The sequence below is a fragment of the Strongylocentrotus purpuratus genome, unplaced genomic scaffold (assembly GCF_000002235.5).
Source record: "Strongylocentrotus purpuratus isolate Spur 01 unplaced genomic scaffold, Spur_5.0 spur5_scaffold_19, whole genome shotgun sequence".
Lineage (NCBI taxonomy): Eukaryota > Metazoa > Echinodermata > Echinoidea > Camarodonta > Strongylocentrotidae > Strongylocentrotus > Strongylocentrotus purpuratus.
The window spans coordinates 30,710,261-30,732,130 of NW_022145604.1; the positions used below are offsets into that span (position 1 = coordinate 30,710,261).

Here is a 21,870-nt window from a genome sequence, read left to right on the forward strand (position 1 = left end):
TTTTTTTCCTGACTTGAAGTTGTTCTGGGGTGGCTCTCCCTTTGCCCCTTTAAATGCACATGTGTGGTTGAGGTAGAAATGAGAAATTTCATACAATTAACTTCTTTTTGTATGAACAATAATCTTAATTCCTAGTATAGACAAACCAATTCTAAGACACTCTTTTCTATCAGGAACGATATTTGAAAAGAAGGAACTTACTTATGTTGGCCTCAGATCTCATGCATTCCCTGTCCCCGGAGAATACAACGCATGCGTAGTGTCCTGCGTGTCGTTCATTGAAGCTTGGAATGAGAAGCTGGTTGAGCTGGTCGATGAAGATACCGTTTACAGCACCTTAGAGCGAATTTGATAGAAACCAACCACGTTATGTTTTTTTTATGGTCTCTTGTTACTTTGAATATGTATTGCTATGTAACATCTTATACCAGATTGGCAGGAAAGCAAGATAAACACATAATACCTACAACGTAGTCACGCCGCCAAACCGACATCATGCCGACTCTTGATATCCCAAATGACACTAAATTGTCTTTAAAGGTAAAGACCAGTTTTGGAAACGCCCCACTCTCAAAAAAATGAAATGAAAGCTCTTATTACCAATCATGTGAAAGAATATGATTTTACTAATACATGATCATACAAAATTTGCTGAGAAACCGCCTACTAATTGATACATTTGGTACATTATTATATCTATTTGGACCTGATAGATATAACGCATGTGCGCGCACGTGTGGGGGTAGTCTCATATACATCTTTCTGTGTACAGTGCTTGTAACTTGATTTCTTATCATTTACATGATTCCAGAATCTTGCAGTACACACCAGTGCTTATGCTAGATGATCAACCTTTTCTGATCGATTCCACAACGTTTCTTTCACAATGCAATTGCATGACCATAACTGGTCCTTATCTTTAAAATATCTTTTATTCGTGAAAATACATAGCGGTTTGTATTATCTTGTTTCTACAAAATTTACGTTAATTTCATAATGGATAAAGAAATCGTCTGTTCAGAGCCAGAAGGGCATTTGCTCTGTGTAACAGTATATGAAATAACGCCCTTCTGGCTCCAAACAGACGAAATGATTTTCAATTAATTTCTCACCCGGCACCCCTAGAAATGTTGAAAAAAAGCTGCACTAGACCACGACACCTTTTCATATATATCATGGGTGTGTGAGGAAAGTGTGTACGTGTGTATAGGAATTACCTGTCGGTGTACAAATATCTGGGAATATTATGGTTACAATTGTTCCTCCCCCTTTTTGAAATGTTATCGGGCTTTCACTGGTCTGCTTCTCCCTCTCTCTCTCTCTCTCTCTCTTGTAGGGGTATTTTTTCTTCTTCATTCTCAAATATTCGAACTTACGAAACAGTATTTGCAATAATATTTTCGTTCGATTCTGGTTCTGGTTCTGGTTCTGGATTTTACTCCGACAAAGCGGGATCCCGCATCACGTCAGAGGGCTGACCTGGGGGTTGACCTGGTGGAGTTATTTCCGATTGGTGTTTGTGAAAAAATCGCAGAGCCTTTTCTTAAAAATGTCTATGTTTGGGGCGTCTAGGATGTCATGAGGCAGGTCGTTCCAATATTTAACAGTCCATGGGAAAAAGCTATTTGAGTAAATTGTTGTGTTGGTTCTAGGTCTCTGGAAGGATGATGGGTGTGTGCGTCTAAGTTGGCGAGATGGTCTGATTAAGTAGGGGTTCCAGTCAACGTCTACGAGGTTTGCGTTGATTTTGTACATCATATTGAGTCTGGCAATCTTTCGTCTGGTCTCAAGGTCAGTCCACTGGAGAGAGGTTATCATGGCTGTCACGCTGGATTCTCTTGAGTAGTCGGTGAGGCACATTCTTGCAGCAGCTCTTTGGACCATATCAAGCTGATGTTTTTCCTTTTGTGTGCTAGGGTACCATGCAGTCGTGCCGTACTCTAGTTTGGGTTGTACAAGTGTTAGATAAAGTCGTGATTTGACGTCAACAGTACATGCTTTAAAGTTGCGTCGGATGACTCCCAGAACCTTCTTAGAGCTCTTTGTGATGTTGTTAATGTGAGAGTTCCATTTTAGATCGCTGCTGAAGGTGATGCCCAGGTAGGGGTGGCTGGAAGTCACCTGTAGAGAGTTGTTACATAGTTTATAGGGGGTAATGTTTGGAGATTTCTTTGATGTGAAATGCATGGTAAAACATTTGTCCGTATTAAAAGCCATCTGCCAGTCGGAGCCCCATTTGGAGAGGGCGTCAAGATCCTTTTGAAGGATTTGGGGGTCCATTTCCGAATTTATTTCCCGGTAAATTAATGCATCGTCAGCGAATAGACGTATCTTGGTACCTTTGGATATACAGTCAGGCATGTTGTTAATGTAGATTAAGAAGCACAGAGGGCCGATGACAGTTCCCTGGGGGACACTTGATGTAACCTCTGCGGCTGAAGACAGTTTCCCATCAAGTATAACTCGTTGTTTTCTTTGTGTTAGAAAGGTTTTAATCCAGCCAAGTTCTTTTCCTCTTATCCCGTAGTGGTGGAGCTTCTTGAGAAGTCGTGTATGCGGAACACGATCAAACGCTTTTGAAAAGTCCAATAGAACAGCATCGACTTGCTTATTTATATCAAAGTATTTTGCGATGTCGCTGATTGTAGTTACTAGTTGAGTATCACACCCCCTTCTTTTACGAAAGCCGTGTTGAGAGTCCACAAGAATATCAAGTTGATCTAGATGTGACATGATATTACTAGTAAGGATATGTTCAAAGATCTTACAGCAGATTGAGGTTAGTGCGATCGGTCTATAGTTACCGGGTGAGTTTTTGTTGCCCTTTTTGAAGATAGGTGTGATGTGGGACATAAGCCAGTCGGTCGGTAGATCACCTGAGTTAAGGCTTTGGTTAAAGATTGCTGATAAAATGGGAGCCAGCTCCTTGGCACACTCTTTGAGGAATCTAGCTGGCAATTGATCAGGTCCAGATGCTTTATTGGGTTTTAAGTCGGACAGAAGCTTTTTCACACCTTCTGGTGTGATTGTGATGGAAGGCATTTCCGGATGGGGATCTCCAGACATATCAGGGATATTTTCAAGGTCCTCTCGTGTATAGACTGATTTGAAGTAGCTATTCAAAATTTCAGCTTTTTCTTGGCTGTCGTCAGTTGTATTCCCGTCGTTGGTAGACAATGGAGGGACACCTCCGTTGTCAATACGTTTTGATTTAACAATTTTCCAGAATTGTTTAGTGTTTTGGTGCAAGTTTCCAGACATAGTGTTTTTAATATAGTCGCCTTGAGCATGTCGAAGTTCTTTTTTGTAGTTAGTTCTGTGGGCTTTGAAGGCTAATTCGTCGCTTTCAAGTTGGGTCCTTTTTTGTTTGTTATACAGTTTCTGAAGTTTGCGTCTCATTCGTCTAATCCTGCCATTGAACCAGGGTAAGTTGTGTCTGCTTGAAGTCATCTTTGTGGGGATATGCTTGTTCATCAAAGTCGTTATGTGCTCAGTGAAGTTAATCCAATTTTCTTGAACAGATTTTTGGTTTAAGTTATCAATCATGGTTTTCCCAAAGGAAACTAAGCTTTCACGCACAGATATAAAATCTCCTTTTGTGTACTGGAAGATCTTTCGCTTCGGTGGGAGCTTTCTACGTGGTTTTACATCACATAAGATTTCAACTACTTCATGATCACCCAACTTTGGTAGAGTTCTCACATGAGTCACAAGAGTGGGGTTGGTAGTAAAGAATAAGTCCAAGGTCTTGTCGCGACGTGTGGGGATTTTGACCGTCTGAGTAAGGTGAAATTTGGTGCTGATGTCCAAAAGAAGGTGACACTGGGTAGAAATATTGCTACCAGGTGCGACTGTGATGTTCTTCCAGTCAATATCTCTCATGTTGAAATCACCTCCTAACCAAACAGAACAGTTACTGCCGTAGCTGGAGTGAAGTTTGGAGATTGACCTGTCAAGCTCGTCAAGTGATTCTGTGGAGGAGTTCGGATTATAGTATGCACCGACGTACCTAACTGTGTTTTTTCCTAGGTCAAGTTTGATCCATAATAATTCGGCGTTAACTGAGAGTTCGTCTAAGATCTGAGCAGTCATGTTTTTGACTGCGATCATAACTCCGCCATAACCATCAGCTCGATCTTTACGGAAGATTTGGTAGTGATCAGGAAAAATTTCACAGTTCTTTATATCTGCATTTAGCCACGTCTCAGTACATATCAAAATATCGGGTTGTTCAGCTTCCAGTAGAACTTGAAATTCTTCAACTTTGCTTTTGATGCTTTGGAAGTTGATGTTAAGTATCTTCAGGCCAGATCTTTTTTGGTTTAGGTCACGTTGTTGTTGGGGCCTGGTGTCGTTGTCACATGTCAGTGGTCTACTCTGTGTTGGTTTCTTTTTAGAAGAAATTGTTTTAGGTGTTTCGCTGTCGTCAATTTCAGTATTATCCGAAATATTAAGAGATGAGTCGTCTATGTTAGGGTTCACGGTGACGCAGGCAGGGCATAGCCATGCAAAGTCACCTATTTCGGTGAGTTTAGTATATTCCTCGTTACTGATGTTGCTACAAATGGTGTGGGTCCACCTACTACAGCCGTCGCAGCTTAGCGCACGTTGGTTGTCACGAACCTCTTCATCGCACTGGGTGCAGGGAAATTTTATTTTATTTGTAGAATTTCTAGATCTAGTTCTAGACTTCGAAGGCCCTGGGTGGGGGTGCACGTCACCACAAAGTCCCAAAAGTGAAAGTAAATTGGCAGCAGTAGTTGAGTTTTTTCCAGGTTGAAAATTGATCAACATGGAGGAATATATCCCTCTGTTGGCAAGCTGTTGTTTTCTGAACTTGCATGAAGAATACAGCAAGATAGCATTGTCAAATTGTTTACTGAATGAATTCACAACATTACTGACGACATTGCTAGCGTTGCCAGGAAAGATTGAATTTGATCCAGAAAATAAATGGTTGGATCCTACCTTACTGTGGCGCAGAATCAATTCCTTGTTGTCATCTAATTGATGATATTCCTGTTCAATCCACATAGAAAGCAAGAAGACGGCTAAGGTAGTTAGCGTACGTAGGGAATGCATGGTTGTAAAAAATGGCGGCCAGGCCTGGCGGCTAATTTATTTTATTTTAGTATAAAAATGTTAAAAATACATCGAAAAGTACGAAAATAACAACACAATTTGCTGACGGGCTGGCGAGCTTTTAGCGAAGCCGATGCAAGACCTCTGCCGTAAGTATAGCGTTGAAGAAAGATGGGCTCTCCGTCGCGTCGCTTGCCGGTGTGATGCACTGTGCCCAGTCAACTACGTAGATATACATGTACACGGGTGCGAAAGTTTTAGCTAAAAATATCCAACGTTAAAAATCACAAATTGTCGTAAAAAACATAAAACATCGAAGAAACACTATTAAAGATTCATATATATCGAGGATAGGTGCGGATGGTAAAAAATAACCGAAGATTCAGGTGATTAAAAACCGCGAAGGCTCCGCGAAAAAAAATTCACGTTTACACCGTTCGGAGGGTCAGAGGGTCGATTTATTTCTCTCCAGTTTATTTCGTCGGCTTCCCACAATAAGGCTATAACTGTCACGGAAAATACATGGCTCTTACTCTTAGGGACTTTTTGTGGACTTCTTGTAGACAGCCGACGATTTACTTTGTCATCACTTTTTTGAAAGCAAATGAAGTCTCCGGATTACCGTCTTGTACCATATTACTAAACCTTTTTTTTTTAATCGGTTTTGGATGATGTCCCTACCTGAATCCAACCTTTGCCCATCTTTGAACCATGTCAAGGTCGCATCTTGGTCGCTGACCCGGCACATCAGCTCTAAAAGATCTCCGTCAGCTACTTCTAGATTATGAGGTTCTTCAAGGAAAGCCAGGTTGGGATTACAAGATGAAACGATTCTCGTCCCATAATCTGCAGAGGATAGATTATCAGAAGTAGGTGAGTTGATAAGCAATATTAGGATTATCACAATCATCCAAATATGATTCCTTTTTTTCCTTCAGCCAAATCTGTATAAATCCAAGGCATTGCACTTGTATTTAATGTCGATGTATCATTTAAGATACGACATTAAAAAGATGTCTCATACACCGCGAAGCGATGACAAAGAAACCAGACAGTTCATTAATGCAGTTATCTTTGTTTTGTTTCGGTTTGCCAGAAGTTCACATAGTCACTGCATGCAAATCGTCAGGTATATCTTTGAAATTAAGGTCGCTATCTATGATTAGGGATTGAAAAACTAACCCTGTTCACAGCGTATTGGACTCCCAATCCATTCACCATGCTCATCACACATTCTCCTGTCATCTCCTCCAGTCTTCGTGTATCCTGCCATGCAGGAATATGTGCACATCTTGCCGGTGTTGTACGGAGGAGAGCACGGTCCAGGGAGAACCTGCGGTAGTGTTTCAAGTCGACGACACTGAACAGCTGAGGAGAAAATGATGAAATCAAAATTAAACTGTGCTTGAATTTGTCACTTGACAAATTAGGTGATACGCATTCTAATTTACATAATGAAGAACGCATTATGTACGTATTATAGAGTACCGAAGCTGTGACATAAAAATCTATTTTTATAATTTCTCATTTTTGTCTTTATTTTCCAAAAGAGCATCAAAAATATTGTACGAATGTCGAAAACCAATTGAATATGCTAAGTATTGGCTGAGATATGACCATCTGAATAAATAGATGTCCTATAGAAACTCAGTGTTGTATTGCTCTGGCTTGTAATAGGGACTTTTAGATTTGCGTGGACTGATACGTTTGGCGTCCATTCAAGGCAGTGCATTAAAAGGACGTCGATCGTAGCAATCCACGTTGTGGTTGTGCAAATCTAAAAGTTGGAACTTTACGGCAGTCGGCCGGACACCGGCCGAAAATTCCCAAAATGTCTGTTTTTACTCGCCGTACGGGCCACGAAGTGTATATGTAAAAGCCATATAAGGGTGCCGGCCAGTAAGCTTACGGACTCCGTCCGATGAGCAAGCGCATATACTGGCTCCCGGAGGACGGCCGGGGTCGTCAAGGCGGCCGGCTGGGTGCCGTGCGGGTCTGAACTTTGTGTCCTCTGACATCCGTGCCTCCTTGAGATTTGACAGAAAAATCGTGGGACCCTGTCCGAGCACCGTCCGGAGCCCGCACGGTGCCCACAGGCTCTTTACTGGCCTTCTACGGCCTTACGATCAGATAAAAACGCCGGGAGAATTAAGAGCAGCCAACTCAGTACCACGGCGCCCGTACGGCTGGTGAAAAATGTCCCGGCTGAAAATTCTCCAAAAGTCTGTTTTTACTCGCCTTTCGGGCCACTGAGTGTATATGCCCCATTAACATTGTGCTCGATTTTGGTGAACACAATCTTGACGGTATAGCATCTACATTGAATTTATACGAACATGACAATGACGTATTACGTAATCCAAACATGAATAGTTGAATACTGAATAATTTCTTTAAAAATGTTTTATTCGTGATTTACATACACCACAGAGAATATATCGAAAGTAATTGGGATCGTCTTGGTTGTGTATGACAGGCGCGGATCCAGGATTTCTTAGGGGGGGGGGCCCACTTTTTTTTTTGGTCCGAAAAAAAATCGTAACGACTCAGCCAGCCGCTAAATAAGCGGGGGGGGGGGAAGAGGAGAAAAAAAATCACAGAAAAGGGGGGGGGGGGTTGCTCCAAAATACACACATAAAAAAAACCGAAGGGGGGAGGGTCAACCCCCTAACCCCCTCCCCCCCCCCCTTTCCGTACATGCCTACTCGTCTGAAAATAGTTTTTCCCCTCCTTTTACGTTTCATTAAATCATCAGAAAAGAAGACGATTCGTTGTACAGTTTTTTACTCTTAATCCTCGTCTTAATTCATCCCCCTCTCCCGCGCAAAGCTCGGAAGCTTTTACGTTTCATTAAATCATTAGAGAAAGAAGAGATTCGTTGTACCGTTCTCGACTCTTAATCCTCATCTGAATTCAGTTTTCCCCTCCTCCCTCCCGCGCGAAGCGCGGAAGCTTCTACGTTTCATTAAATCATTAGAGAAAGAAGACGATTCGTTGTACCGTTCTCGAAAATAATCCTCGTCTGAATACAGCTTTTACGTTTCATTTAATTATTAGAGAAAGAAGACGATTCGTTGTACCGTTCTTGACTCTTAATCCTTGTCTAAATCAATTCCCCCCCCCCCTTCCGCGCGAAGCGCGGAAGCTTCGACGTTTCATTAAATTATTATAGAAAGAAGACGATTTGTTGTACCGTTCCCGAAAATTATCCTCGTCTGAATTAAGTTCCCCCTGCTCTCCCCCGCGCGTAACGCGGAAGCTTTGACGTTTCATTAATTTATTAGAGAAAGAAGACGATTCGTTGTACCGTTCTCGACTCTTAATCCTTGTCTGAATTTCAAATATGTTCTTTGTCTATTCCCTTTTCTTCCTACGTCCTCTTCCTTTACACTCCTCTCTTTTTTGACCGGCGTTTATTGGGGGACCACCCCACCGCCCCCCTGGCTACGCGCCTACTGTCAGATGAACACATGTTGATACCTTGTCCGCCCCGGAAGCTCAGGGGTTTAAGGTTTTAATTTACGGTCAGATTAGCATTCAGGGCTCCGCCTTAGCGCCCTTGACGGGGTCCAGGGGGCATAGCTCCGGAAGTTCAGGAGTTTAGGCATTTAATTACGGTCAGATGAACATTATTTTGATACCTAATTGTTACAATGGCAGGTCACTAATTGGCTTGGGGTTCAGGGGCCTGAGCCCTGGAATCTCAAGGGTTTTAGGCACTCAATTACGGTCAGATGAGTATCGAGGGGCCTGCCTAAGGGCTCTTGGTTGGGTCCAGGGGGCAGATCCCCCAGAAGCTCAGGGGTTTTAGGCGTTTAATTACGGTCAGATGAGCATTTTTGATACCTTATTATTTGTGACACTAGCAGGACACTATGTGGCGTGGGGTCCAGGGGGCAGAGCCCCCAGAAATCAGGGGTTTTAGGCATTAAATGACCGTCATATGAGCATCTAAGGGCCCGCTTTAGGGCCCTAGGTGGAATCCAGGGGGCAGAGCACTTAGGATTTTAGGCATTAATTTTAATCGTGGTCAGATGAGCATATTTTGATACCCCATTATAATGTGACACTGGCAGTTAACTATTTTTTCTTTCTCGCTCTCTTTCTTTCTATTTCTCTTTAATATACTTTTTAAAGAAAGTGTGGGGGAGGGGCTCGAGGATCCCGATCCCCGCCGTTCCGCGGGCACTGATAATGTAGGCATCTCAAGAAGCATTTTCTTGCATGGCTGTAAATTTAGGAATTTGTCATTTTCCAACAAACGCATGAAGTGAGGAAAATTATCTCATTTCAGCATTATTTGTTAACCCCCGTTATGGAATTATAAATAAACCACGTTTGAATTCTATTTCTCCAATCCCCCCCCCTCCCCTATCAGTATGCCAGTGCCCACCCCCCTCCGATCTACACCTTGTTGGCGGGAAAATTGCAACTGATATCCCCCTTCTTTTCTTTTCTTCTTCCTATTTTGTCATTCCCTTATATCTCCTCTTTATCTTTCTTCTTTCCCTTTCCTTCCTTCTCTTTTATTTTTTTATTGGGGGGGGGGGGGAGGGGAGGCAAGTCCTCCCCCCGATCTCCTTCTTCCCTCTTTTATTTTCTTCTTCCTCTTCTTTTTTTCCCCTTTCTCTCCTCTTTCCCTTCTTTCCCTTCTCTCTCTCTCCTTTTTTTTTTTTTTGCGGGGGGGGGGGGGGGCCGAGGCACGCTCGCCCCCCCCCCCCCGCTGGATCCGCGCCTGGTGTATGATATGAAAATATGACAAAAATGATCTACAAAATGAGATGGTAGAAAGCAGTACAAACTTCAAAGCATTATTTCAATAATAGTGTAATACACAAGTGCTCTAATATGCCGATATGGATCAAACATGGATAACTTACCCATGCAAATTCTGCTGACGTCAAGGTCCCATGTCCCGGATGCTTGGCAGATGATGGCATCCGAAGAAGGGGAAAAACCTGGATGACACTGGACATCACAAAATTGTCCTGGCCGCGGGTCGCATGATTCGTCAATAAAACCATTGTGAAAGACCCGTGGACATTCAGTAACTTGATCTGTGGGAATTAACGGAGGGATGACAGAATACGCAATGAATGTCTACCGACTTTAGCCATTTAAACATTCTCTTTTTTTCTCGCCTGATGTCTGTGTGCAAATCAGTTGGCAGGTCGGGTCGCATGTTTGTGATTCACACGGGACATTCTGCAACCGTTAGTAGGCTACTATATCAGGAAGCCTGTGAATACACGGTATATCGAGCATAATTATATTCAATTTTCCGCATGTAAAATAGCGCACTGTAAAGAAACAGACAAATGACAAGATGAGCCAAGGAGAAAAAGACAACAATAACAGATATTAGCTTCACACATTCTCCAGAATCTGCTCACTTCTCAGTTTGCTTATATCCACAAGGGATTGTGATCAAGGCGCCTGAACTTTACCATGACTTTAGCTAGTCTAGCGATATAACGGTGCTCTCAAAATTCAAGAAACCCTTTCCTACTAACTTACCATTTGCTCGACATGGAAAAAAGAGCATTAAGGATCAAAGTAGCCAATTTCAAGAGCATTAAAAAACGAATGAAGAGTGTATTAATAATAATAATAGCTAATTCTCATGAAGCGCTTTTCAGGACCGAAGGTCCTCTCAAAGCCCCCTTTGCAGATATATTTATATTTTACGCGGATTCACTCCCGTATATTTGGCAAAATCCAACTTGAAGCAGGATCTTTGCATTCTTGGCAAGGGCATTTTTTGGAGGGCCGGGATATGAGAGCCTTGGGGTTTCTGGCATACATGTTCTACATGTGCCTCTCTAAATTCAATTATAATGAAGGAAATAGGGGGATTCGGCCCCTCAAACCTCCTCTTGAACCGCTACTAATTACCTGAGACACACGTTGTTTCATCATAATCAAATTGGAATCCATCTGCGCATGTGCAGTTTCGATCAAAGCCGACTGGAAGGCAAAGTCCTGTGCAGCCTCCGTTGTCAATTGAGCACTGGTTGTCACCTGGAAGAGAGAAGATTGAAAAAAAACATTGCGCTTAGTACAATCTATCCTCTACACAATAGACTGTAATTACAGCATTTTGTGAACTTCCATTCTCAATCTCACTTATGATCGGCATGGTGGCAGTGGAAAGGTCTGAAACGCTCCGTCACTGTTTTCGGATGACTTGTGCAATTTAGCGTCATCTTTGAGAAATAAATTATGATTTTGAGTTGTCACTCTAACTAGAAAAAATAACAGCAAGCCCGGATAAGACTTACTTTTAAGTCCGAATTTTCTATGTTTAAGTCCAAGAATATTTGAACCGGCACAAAACTTGTGTATTTAAAACAAGACCATAATTAGACTTACAATTTAAGTGCAAGAAAGAGTACGGATATTTCTTTTCATTTTGTTAAACGTAAACCGTAGTAGATTGCTATTTAGCATGTGCTGTTTAAAAATCTCTCCCAAAATTGTTTAAGTTCTATGTTTAAGTCCAAGAAGGTTTTGAACCGGCACAAAGCTTGTGTGTTTAAAACGAGACATTCAAAAAAAAAATTCAAAGATTTATTTGCAGAAGTCAATTTCGTTAACATTTTTAATCGTATATTTAGTTAAATACATTTCAAGGATCAAAATATGTTTTAAGTCTTATTAAGAAGGGTTTAAAACTTAAGTGCTAGAAACGAAGAGAGTACTGAACTTTTTTTCTTCATTTTTTTTAAGCGTAAACCTTAATAGAGTGCTATTTAGCATGTTTTGTTTAAAAAACCTCTCCCCAAATGGTAAAATAACCATTCACCCGATTTTTGTATTCAATTTAGATCTTGCTGTTACTCTATCTGAGTACATTATAAGGAGCTCCATCATATTCATCGCTCCCCATCTTGCCTTGTCTATTTTAGGTGAAGCAGGATTTAGAAAGATCTACTTTAAGTAAATAATGGAAGGACAAAAAATGAGAGTAGTTATACCTGATGGCAGAGTATCGTCGGACACCATGTATATTCCATTTGGTCTGAGGTAATCACTGGGTCCTACTGTCGCGATACCGCTACCAGTATCTTTGTCCATCTTGAGGACACTCTGCATTGTCCAGTCTGTCCAGTAAAGAAACTGACCACGTACAGCCACGTCATAGGCATGGACGTTACGTCCAAACGTAAAGAGAAGACGGCGGTCACGACCGTTAAAATCAGCCGTCTCCAGTCGCTCAAGACCAGCGTCGCACCAGTATAGCCGATTACCTGACAAAGAGGCAGTTCATTCAAGAGAAAATCATGTTGGGACATATAGTAGACCGACAGCCTACGAGACCGACATGTTCGTGGTAGTGAATCTTTATGAAAGCTGTCAGAAGGTCCACAATACTACTACTATGTCTGTCTAGTGGGCTATCGTCTCGTGGAATGTAGCTACAAAGTGATGTTACAGGAACGAGGGGAAGTTCGTAACTCATCTTTTCTCACACCAATCATGGCAATACATAATTCTTTCGTCACCAACTTTAACAAATGTTTTATGGATGTCTCAAAAAGTTAAAGGGCATTGCCTATACGAAGTTTTTTTTTCTTCTTCCAGATTTCAGATTTCTTGAAAAAGAGCATTTCGGAGGTTGTGTGTTTGTTGTTATTATGTTCTAGATACGATTGTTCGTAATTAAGTTTCAGAAGAGTTTCAAATGCGAAGATAATATGAAAGACAATAGTGCTGTACCATTGCATTACAATTTTAATAATGACGAGGTACATCAATTAATATAATTTACGCCATTGAATAAGTTTATTAATAGTGGATGCGGGATTATGGTTTTAGAATATATACTATTATTTAAAAACTAAGTTTGTTTTTTAATGGACCTGAAATGTAAATTATAATTTTTAATTTTTTTTAAATGGATTCCAAACAAAGTTTACGAGTAGTGACGAATACCAATTCACTCTATCAACTGAAATGTTAAAGCATCATTTAAAAGGACCGAGGAGTGACCACTTTCTCAAAATGTCAAACTAACAATTTGAATTTGCTAGATTTCATCTTTATCGTGTAGGATCCAGTAATCTACCATTTGATAAAGAGAAAAAAGGGAACAACCCTCGGACATTTAAAATGGCTATTTAACATATTGGTTTTTAGAGTGTTCTTTAAAAATTGATAAGTTGGCGTTCGTCATCGTTAATTTGAAGATGTCCTTACCATCATAGTCGATCGTGAGTCCGTTTGGCCATACCAGTGATCCAGACACAATTATTGATCGCTCTGTTCCGTCCATGAAAGCTCGTTCAATGACAGCATTGTCACCACAGTCTGTCCAAAACATTGTCCTGTTTTTTTAGATCAGATAATGTTTTAGAGACTATCGACATTTGACATGGCAGAAACATATGGATAACACTTCCAAGTTCCAAGATGAAATTAAAAGACATACTCTTCTACCGTCTATTATGTCGTCGAACTTTAATGGGATGAAGGCGGCATACGCCCCACCCCTTAAATGCTCATGAAAAGAAAATCAAGTGGGTTTACTCAAACAGAGGTTTCTAGACAAACTGCCCCTCCCCCCAGTCCCACCATGTTTCCCAGTCATGAGAGAACTCCACCTCTCGTTTATCAACATCTCAATACACCACTTCAAGAGGGTGATTGTTTTCAATGATGAAGGCTTTTTTAAATATAAATTATGTAAGTAATACCAAATATCTTAAGCTCATACTCAGCATCAGAGTATTATGTAATATTATTATTATTTTCCAGTCTCTTAACACCCAGGATAGTGTATTACCCTTCCACAGGATGCAACACAAGTGCTCTAGGCTTGTCTAAGCCTCGAATCAGTATCTTCCTGTTTGATCCGTCCAGGTGAGATACAGAGATGCCATGGGTGCCAAAATCTGTCCAGTACACAAGCCTGGAAATGGAGTCTACCGCAATGCCATCGTGGCCTGAGAGAAATAGAGAGCATTTTATATATTTAGCTAAATGATGTTAGCATCAAGGGTGTCGATTTGTATCCGTGGTTGGGGGGGGGGGGGGGGGGCTGATAGGTGCCAAAATATTTTCGGCGATGGATCAAAGCAACCAAGAGGTAGAAGCGTGTGGCAGGTTGCACCCCCTCCCCCGCGAAGCGCGGAAGCTTTGGCGTTACATTATGTTATTAGAGAAAGAAGACGACTCGCTGGACCATTCTCGACTCTTAGCCCTTGTCTGAATTCAGTTTTCCCCACCCTCCTGTGCGAAGCGCGGAAGCTTTGAAGTTTCATTAGATTATTAAAGAAAGAAGACGATTCGATGTACCATTCTCGACTCTTAATCCTTGTTTGAATCAAGCTCCCCTTCCTCCGCGCGTAGCGCGGAAGCTCTGACGTTTCATTTGATTATTAAAGAAAGAAGACGATTCGATGTACCATTCTCGACTCTTAATCCTTGTCTGAATTCAGTACCCCCCCCCCCCCCCTCGCGCGCGAAGCGCGGACGCTCTGGCGTTTCATTAGATAATTAGAAAAAGAAGACGATTCGTTGTACTGTTCTCGACTCAAAATCCTTGTCTGAATTCAGTTTTCCCGCTCCCGCGCAAAGCGCGTAAGCTGTCTCCTTGTCTCCGATCTCATCACGAATTCGTCACAGAGTTCATCTATGTTTATACTGTCCAGGATTGTCTGATGTGCATTGCAGATTGCTATTTTTGCGCTTCGCGCTTAACATTTAGCTCGATGCTTTTTAACGCTGCGTCTTTGCATTTGGCGCACTGCATTTCTATGATGCTGTTGATTGAACAAATTGAATAAATTCATCAATTTCTGACGAAGCCGTATGAGCGAGAATTCAATTTATTCTCAACTCATATACGGTTGTCTCATTTACTTCGTATATATGTATGTAATATGAAAATGAGATAGCAAAATGTGTGTGTTGATGGTCATCTTGCGAGTAATAACCATTAACTACTCTCATTGGGCTCTTATCATTAATTTTTCTCTTGATTTTTTCTTTATGGTGAATTATTGGGGGGATGATTGTACAGGCCATCCCCCCACCTGAAATATTTGGGGGATATATCCCCCATCCCCTCCGGGATCGACACCCATGGTTATCATTTTTTTAAATATTTTTATCCCGCAGTTATATGAACAAGACCGACACCAGCCAGTAAAAATAATTACGTTACCCCGAATGGTCAAGAATCGTTCGGTTTGGAGTCAGTGTGGAATCGGTTTGGCACTGTGACTAAAGTATTAATACGACACTAAAAGATTTGTTCCTTATTGGTCATATTCGAATGCATGAACTGAATGACATTGTACTTGGCCACGTACCATGTCACGAATATAGAGTCATATAGCGAAGCCGAATAGTTTCGAAACTAAACCCTACACGTCATTCGTAATACAAATAAATGTCTGATTAAAAATGTATTACATTATACGTGTAAACTGTTTATTATGGGATGTATGCATATGCTGGAAATTGGGTTATAGGCCTATATGTTTTCTTCAGCTTGCACAGATAACCCTGAAAGAATCAAACCCGTACTCCTTAATTACCCCTGCCGTTAACACTTTTATGTGCTCTTTATTACTATTTCGTCATTTTACATGAATATCATCCCGTCAAACTGGTTTCACACCATGGATCTGTTGACTTGATATACATGTAACTATGCTATATTCGACACATAGAAGTCTCCAAGTCGAGTAGTGTAAGCACTTGACTTGAAATTCATAGGTCGTGGTTCGATCCCCGACACGGCAATAATGTCCTTTGGCAAGGCATTAATCTACATTTGCCACACTCGACCCAGGTGAGGTAAATGAAATGGGTACCTGGCAGGAATTAATTCCTTGAAATGCTAGAGCGCTGTAATGGCAGCTAGGCTAAAGCGCCTCGGAATATAATTTCTAGATAGACTGAGCTATATAAATGCCTTTTAATATTATTATTATATATAAGTTAAATTAAATTAATCTTTTTAGTTCAACATAAGTCATTAAAATCAAATTGAAGAACGGTAAAGTATGTCCATACAAACTAATCATGACAAAAGACATCAAAATATTACGGCAAAAACATAAACCTGGAATGAATATAACGGTACATACTATCTATGAAATTACATGTAAATATGAAGGGGTTAATACAGATGCAAGGCCTATCTAGGGCTAATCAACTGGGAGATTGTGATATAGGAGAAAAACAAACTTACCTTCAATGCCATCCCTAGCAATGACCTGGTAGTCGTTGCCGTCCAACGAGGCACGGCTGAGTGTCTTGGAAGTTACGTCGGTCCAGTAGACCTTCCTGTCTATGGGATCAAAGCTCACCGCTACAGGGTTCTGAATGCTTGGAAGGAACAGGGCTTTGGGTTCGAAGGTGGTGGACTGCATATCGACCTGAAAGATGGCCCGTCGGTAGGTGTCCGTGACCAGAAAGAAGTTGTCTCGGACAAGGTCTACAAAAAACGACATATAAAACTCATTATGACAGTAGAAATATGGGAAGTAAATATACACAGAATGTTTAAAGGGGAATTAACCTCAAACTACATGTTAATTTCAGTTTTTAAGCCATTTAAAGCACTATCTGAAAAATATAGTACATGATACATTTGACGAAAGGGAGGACGTAACTCTTCTTCAGAATCCTTAGTCTTTCGCGGCTATCAGAATTTTCAGAACGTTGCCATTGTGTCTTTGCGCACGGCCCTTTCTGTGACGTATCGCATGGATTCGACCGATATTGCGTACGTAAGTTTCCCTGCTGTAAACTGTAAAATGATCACTGCAGATCACATCGTTTTTCCTGTCTACTTGTACTTTTTGTCCAGAAATTTCTCCACCGTCAGAGCTGTACCTATATAGCTTGAATATTTCATTCCGACTGTGATGGTTTGGAAACCAATGAAACGATTTCCCCTTGGTTTTCGAGGAACAATTATCACTACCAAACACTTGGAAGTACACCATGTTTGACGTGTATCGCTTATAACGCGCGCGCTACATCAGTTCTCCTTACGATACGTCACAACCCGGAAGATTTTAAGGGGAATTTTGACAAAATGGCAGCTTCCTTGGGGAGCAGACGATGTCTTAAATATGGCGAAATAGGGTCACTTTATTGTACTTGCAAGACGATATTATTTGGCCTACAGCAATGTTTTTCATAACAAATGAGAAACTTTGTTTTACTCTCTATGTCACGATAATGTTTCATATTCGAGAGGTTAATTCCCCTTTAAAAGTAAGCTCTAGAACATCACAGGTGTGTACTTTTAATATCATATAGCTGGTGAAATCAGATACATATTTTGGGAACGGGCGTACCCTATCTGTGCCTACTCTTAAAATAGAAAACATTTTGGAAAGAATTATATAACTATGTATACAACTCTTATTCCATCGACTTGAAAACACGCCTTTCTATTTGGTGCAAGGTGAACAATGCAATGGGAAATCAAAATGAAATAAGGATGGGCAAAGATTTATTGGATAAATGGTGTTTTGATTTTATGAGCACCCTAAAAGCAATTCTTCATAATGCAAAGAAATCTGCAAAGAAAGGTTGGACGATATTTACCTGACACACAAGAGTTTCCATTGTCCGCCAAGTAGAACCCGAGAGTGCAAACACATACGAATCCTTGTCGACTAGAAGATGAGCTGAGACACAGCTGATCACATCCTCCGTTCTGGTAACGACATGGATCTTAGAAGAAAAAATTAAGAGGAATAAATGAGACGCAATATTCTACATGAAAAGTCATGTATCTATACCATTTTCTGAAATCGAACGTAGGCCTAGAATGTATTATATGCTTTGTAGTATATACAAATCTTATATTTGGTCGGTAAGGTATCCCGCCCCCCCCCCCCCCCACTCTGTGTTATTTAGGATACGCATATGCTCGGTCCCTATTTTTGAAAGCACCACCTATCTGAGGAGTGCCAACATTTCCGAACCCCCTTTCACGGGCTTTTTGCGGGCTTTTCCTGCCTTGGAGACCCCCCTAAATCATGAAAAATGCTCAATGAACCCCCCTAAATTCGGAATAATTTCTCAGGAGTCCAAAGAAATGAGAGGAAAAAAAGAAAAACACCCTCTTTTTAAAGAAATCTCCGGGTGAAAAGTTAATATACCCCTTTTTTTTTACAATTCTCGGGCCGGACTTTGTCGCACGAAAACTGCCCCTTTACCGGACATTTTGGTAACACGCATGGGGTCATTCCGACCCCGGAGGGGGGGGGGGGCGGGTAAGGTATGAGACTTGTTTAGCTGCCTTACGATGCATGATCTTCTGACGGGTGTCCGCGTAAGTTGTAATGCCATACACCTGCTCTCCTCGGTTATGATACACTAGTTCTATCTCTCCAGTGTGGCGGTTGCTTGCGTAGATACCATTGTTCCCTCCATCCTCCGTCCATAGAATGTAGTCCTTCATACAAAAATAGATAATACCTTCATGAATTGGCTGATTCATAAGGGACTCTGCCCCCTCTCTATATACACTGTCGCTCATATAGTTGGAATATTTGTTTAAATTTATGGAATTATTTTGAGATTCTCAGATTTTATTGAATAATAATTTGCCAGTGTTTGTTTTGCGTGACTGCTAAAGCATGTGTATGCTACTATGCTTATCAACTAGGAAACCTACGCCCTTAAGTCATAAATGACAGTAATGGGGATTAATGCCCCACAAAAGGGCACTAATATAGACATCGGCACGTTTTTTTTTAATCCTGGGGCCTCACAGTTGCGAGGCCATTGCTTTGCCACTGAACCATGACCGTACGCAGCAGGGGCTAGGGTAGGGGGCAGTTCCCCCGGTCCCCAACATCAAAAATATTCTGTGTGCCCATGCCTTGAGCCATAATGCATGGTCATACAGAGGATTTGTTTATGTTGGGGACCGGGGTAAAATTCAATGAATTATTGAAAAATTATTGCATTTTTTTTTCTTCATTTGTGGGAACTGCGGTATACATTACTGCTATACGTTTGGTGTGACAGGGCCATTAGATGGGAAAATCCAGATAAAGTCTACCACAGCATGCGCTGAAAACCTTTTACAAGCCTAAAGCGTTTTTACCCATGACCTTATGCAAGTACTTTGTTTCGTATCAGACAACGACAACGACGAATGTATGTCAAAGTATGGTCGTATCACAAACCGTCTTTGGACGAACTATATCGAACTAGGTCTACATTATTTTGAGTGTGATAACGACTTTTTAACTTATATCAAAATTCGAGAAAACGTAAATCTGTGGCAAATGCATTTTCTACCTTGTAGAGAGCAACATCAAAGAAGATGGCGCCATTTTTCCTCAGTAGCTGTCTTTTATTGTTTCCGAAATAATCGACTTTATTGATAGTACGGGTTGAAAGATCTGCGTAGTACAACCTATAGAAAAAAATGAAAAAAAAACATTATCAATTACTTCATTCAGACTTGGGATAATGAATTTTAGAAAATGAGAGCAAAGTAAAAGGTAAACTTATTATTAGAGAAAAGAAATTACTTTTGTTTGTAATTAGTAAGCGAATCTTTCAAACAAGTTTTATAGAAATTGATAATTTGATTGAAATTAAGGATTTCTTTGTCACTCAGTGAATATGTATAAAAGAATTATCTTTCCATCATCATGATAGATAGATAGACATCTGTTGTGGAATGAACGCCTGTAAAAATAACACATATTTTATTTTGGTTTTTCTAATTCTTTAAGTAAAACACTTGATATATGTTCATGAAAGGTTTCCTGATTTTACCTTTGTTCTTCGGTGTCGATAGCTAACCCAGTAGGGATAAAGAATGGCAGACCATGTGGCGCCGTCATTATGACGACACGTTCAGTTCCATCCAATGAAGCACGCTCGATCTGATTAGGTGGGCCAAATTCAGTCCAGAACATGTACCTGTTGCAACGACATAAACAAAAGGGCTTACTCACAAAGGTCGAGCATACCTCCCTGGTTTAACCTGGCCTACCTAGTCCAGTGATTTAAGGAGCTTCAGATGTCACTCCTTTTCTTGTTGTTGCATTACTGTAATTCGGTAACAATCTGAATACATGAAATGAATCCGGTCATTCGCCATGAAATCATTCCGTTTATTTTCGTCACATATTTATGGTAAATTTTGACGTTTGACACTCCCGAAATGAATGGACTAACTCCCTAACTCCATTCACTTTAGTCGGGGTTTCACCTGGAATAAAGTTAAAGTGATCCGTGTGAATACCTGCCTAAAGTACGTAGGTTAAATTGATGCTGTATAAAGTATCAATTGTAATTATCAGATCTACACACAGAGAAATAAAAGGTGTTCTTGGGGAGTAAAACGAAATTGGAAAAATAGGGCGCCCCCTATTACACCTTTTAGGGAGTAAAACACGGAAATACGCAAGGGTGTACAGAATAGTAATTTGAGGGATGTAATTCTACACCCTATTATAGTCAGATGAAGGAAAATAAGCATAATTTACATATTTTAGTCATGTTGGGGGAACTATCATGTTTCATTTGGGCTTATTATTTTTGTGAAAGTTATCTGATCAAGAATAAGGGGTTGTACCGAAGGTTATATTTGATAATTTAATGAAATTAGCAGAAGTGTTGTTTTACTAACTAGTACATAATATACGTGTAAGTAAAGGGAAAATATTTGGGGAGGCAGGATTGTGTAATTAGGTATTTCTACTACATTTGATCCGATACGTCCATCCAGGCCAGCCTCACCGAGGCTAACTTTAAGTTGGTTCTTACAGTCTTCACTTGTTATGAGTTCACACTAACTGTTGTTTAGGTAAGCATTAAAGCTTTTCGACATAATATAACTCGAGATTCTGGTCTTATTATATACGAAGCATGGATGATTGATTGCTCGAGGGATGATCAATTGGTTGATGCTGTGCATAAAAAGAGTGTAGATTTACTCCCCACAGGATGTGGAATCGATCTTATTGGGTATAAAATTCAACCCCACAGGTGTAAATTTGAACCCATTTTTTCATGAAAACGGAACCAAAAGGTGTTAATTAAGCACCATTGGGTGCAAATTTCACTCCTTAAAGGGAGTAAAATCATAACCTTGGGGAGTAAATTTACTCCCTGGTGGGTGCCACTTATGCGACAAGCATTTACTCCCTATAATAATAATAATATAATAATATTATGAAAAATTTATATACCGCTTGTGAAAAAAGTTTCAAAGCGCTGTACATGTACACAAATCAAAATTACTTCAAACAAAAAATCAATACTACTAATGGAATTAACATTACTCAAATTACCAAGAAAACGAAATATTACTAACATAACTTAACAAATTAACATTACTTAAATTACCAAGAAGATCAAACATTACTTACATTACTAACGAAATTAACAAAACATGTAAATTCCTTGGAAATTAACACATTATATCATTATATCAGTATTAGCAATAATTTGAAAAGACATAATGAAGGCATGGTAATATTTATTCGAACTTATTTTATAGTTATTTGGGTTGCTTTTGGAATAGATGAGTTTTTAGATTCTTTTTTAAAATGTCAATGGTGAGTGAGTCCTGAATATGGGCGGGGAGAGTGTTCCAAAGAGTGGGGGCACAGACTGAGAAGGCCCTGTCACCATAGCGGTTGTGGGTGCGAGGACCAAGTGCGAGCTGGGGTCTGGATGATGATTTAAGGTTGATGCCGGTATTTGGGTGAGATCAGTTCAATCACTCTAAATTCACGTATCTAATTTACTGACAACTTCTTTGAGCGCCGTGAATTAGAAAAGGAA

General features: G+C 40.5%; 1 protein-coding gene across 1 annotated transcript in view; it reads right to left on the bottom strand.

The window, feature by feature from the left end:
- The window catches only part of LOC100890163, a 56,348-nt gene that overhangs the window by 24,211 nt on the left and 10,267 nt on the right, over positions 1-21,870 (bottom strand). The window contains exons 11-23 of the mRNA XM_030989916.1: positions 19,852-19,998; positions 19,366-19,483; positions 18,361-18,511; positions 17,656-17,784; positions 16,286-16,531; positions 13,868-14,027; positions 13,282-13,409; positions 12,060-12,332; positions 10,978-11,103; positions 9,963-10,139; positions 6,265-6,450; positions 5,764-5,928; positions 202-336 (exon numbers count right to left, since the gene is read on the bottom strand). Coding sequence (XP_030845776.1) covers positions 202-336; positions 5,764-5,928; positions 6,265-6,450; positions 9,963-10,139; positions 10,978-11,103; positions 12,060-12,332; positions 13,282-13,409; positions 13,868-14,027; positions 16,286-16,531; positions 17,656-17,784; positions 18,361-18,511; positions 19,366-19,483; positions 19,852-19,998 — 2,141 coding nt within the window. The remainder of the gene's footprint in view (positions 1-201; positions 337-5,763; positions 5,929-6,264; positions 6,451-9,962; positions 10,140-10,977; positions 11,104-12,059; positions 12,333-13,281; positions 13,410-13,867; positions 14,028-16,285; positions 16,532-17,655; positions 17,785-18,360; positions 18,512-19,365; positions 19,484-19,851; positions 19,999-21,870) is intronic.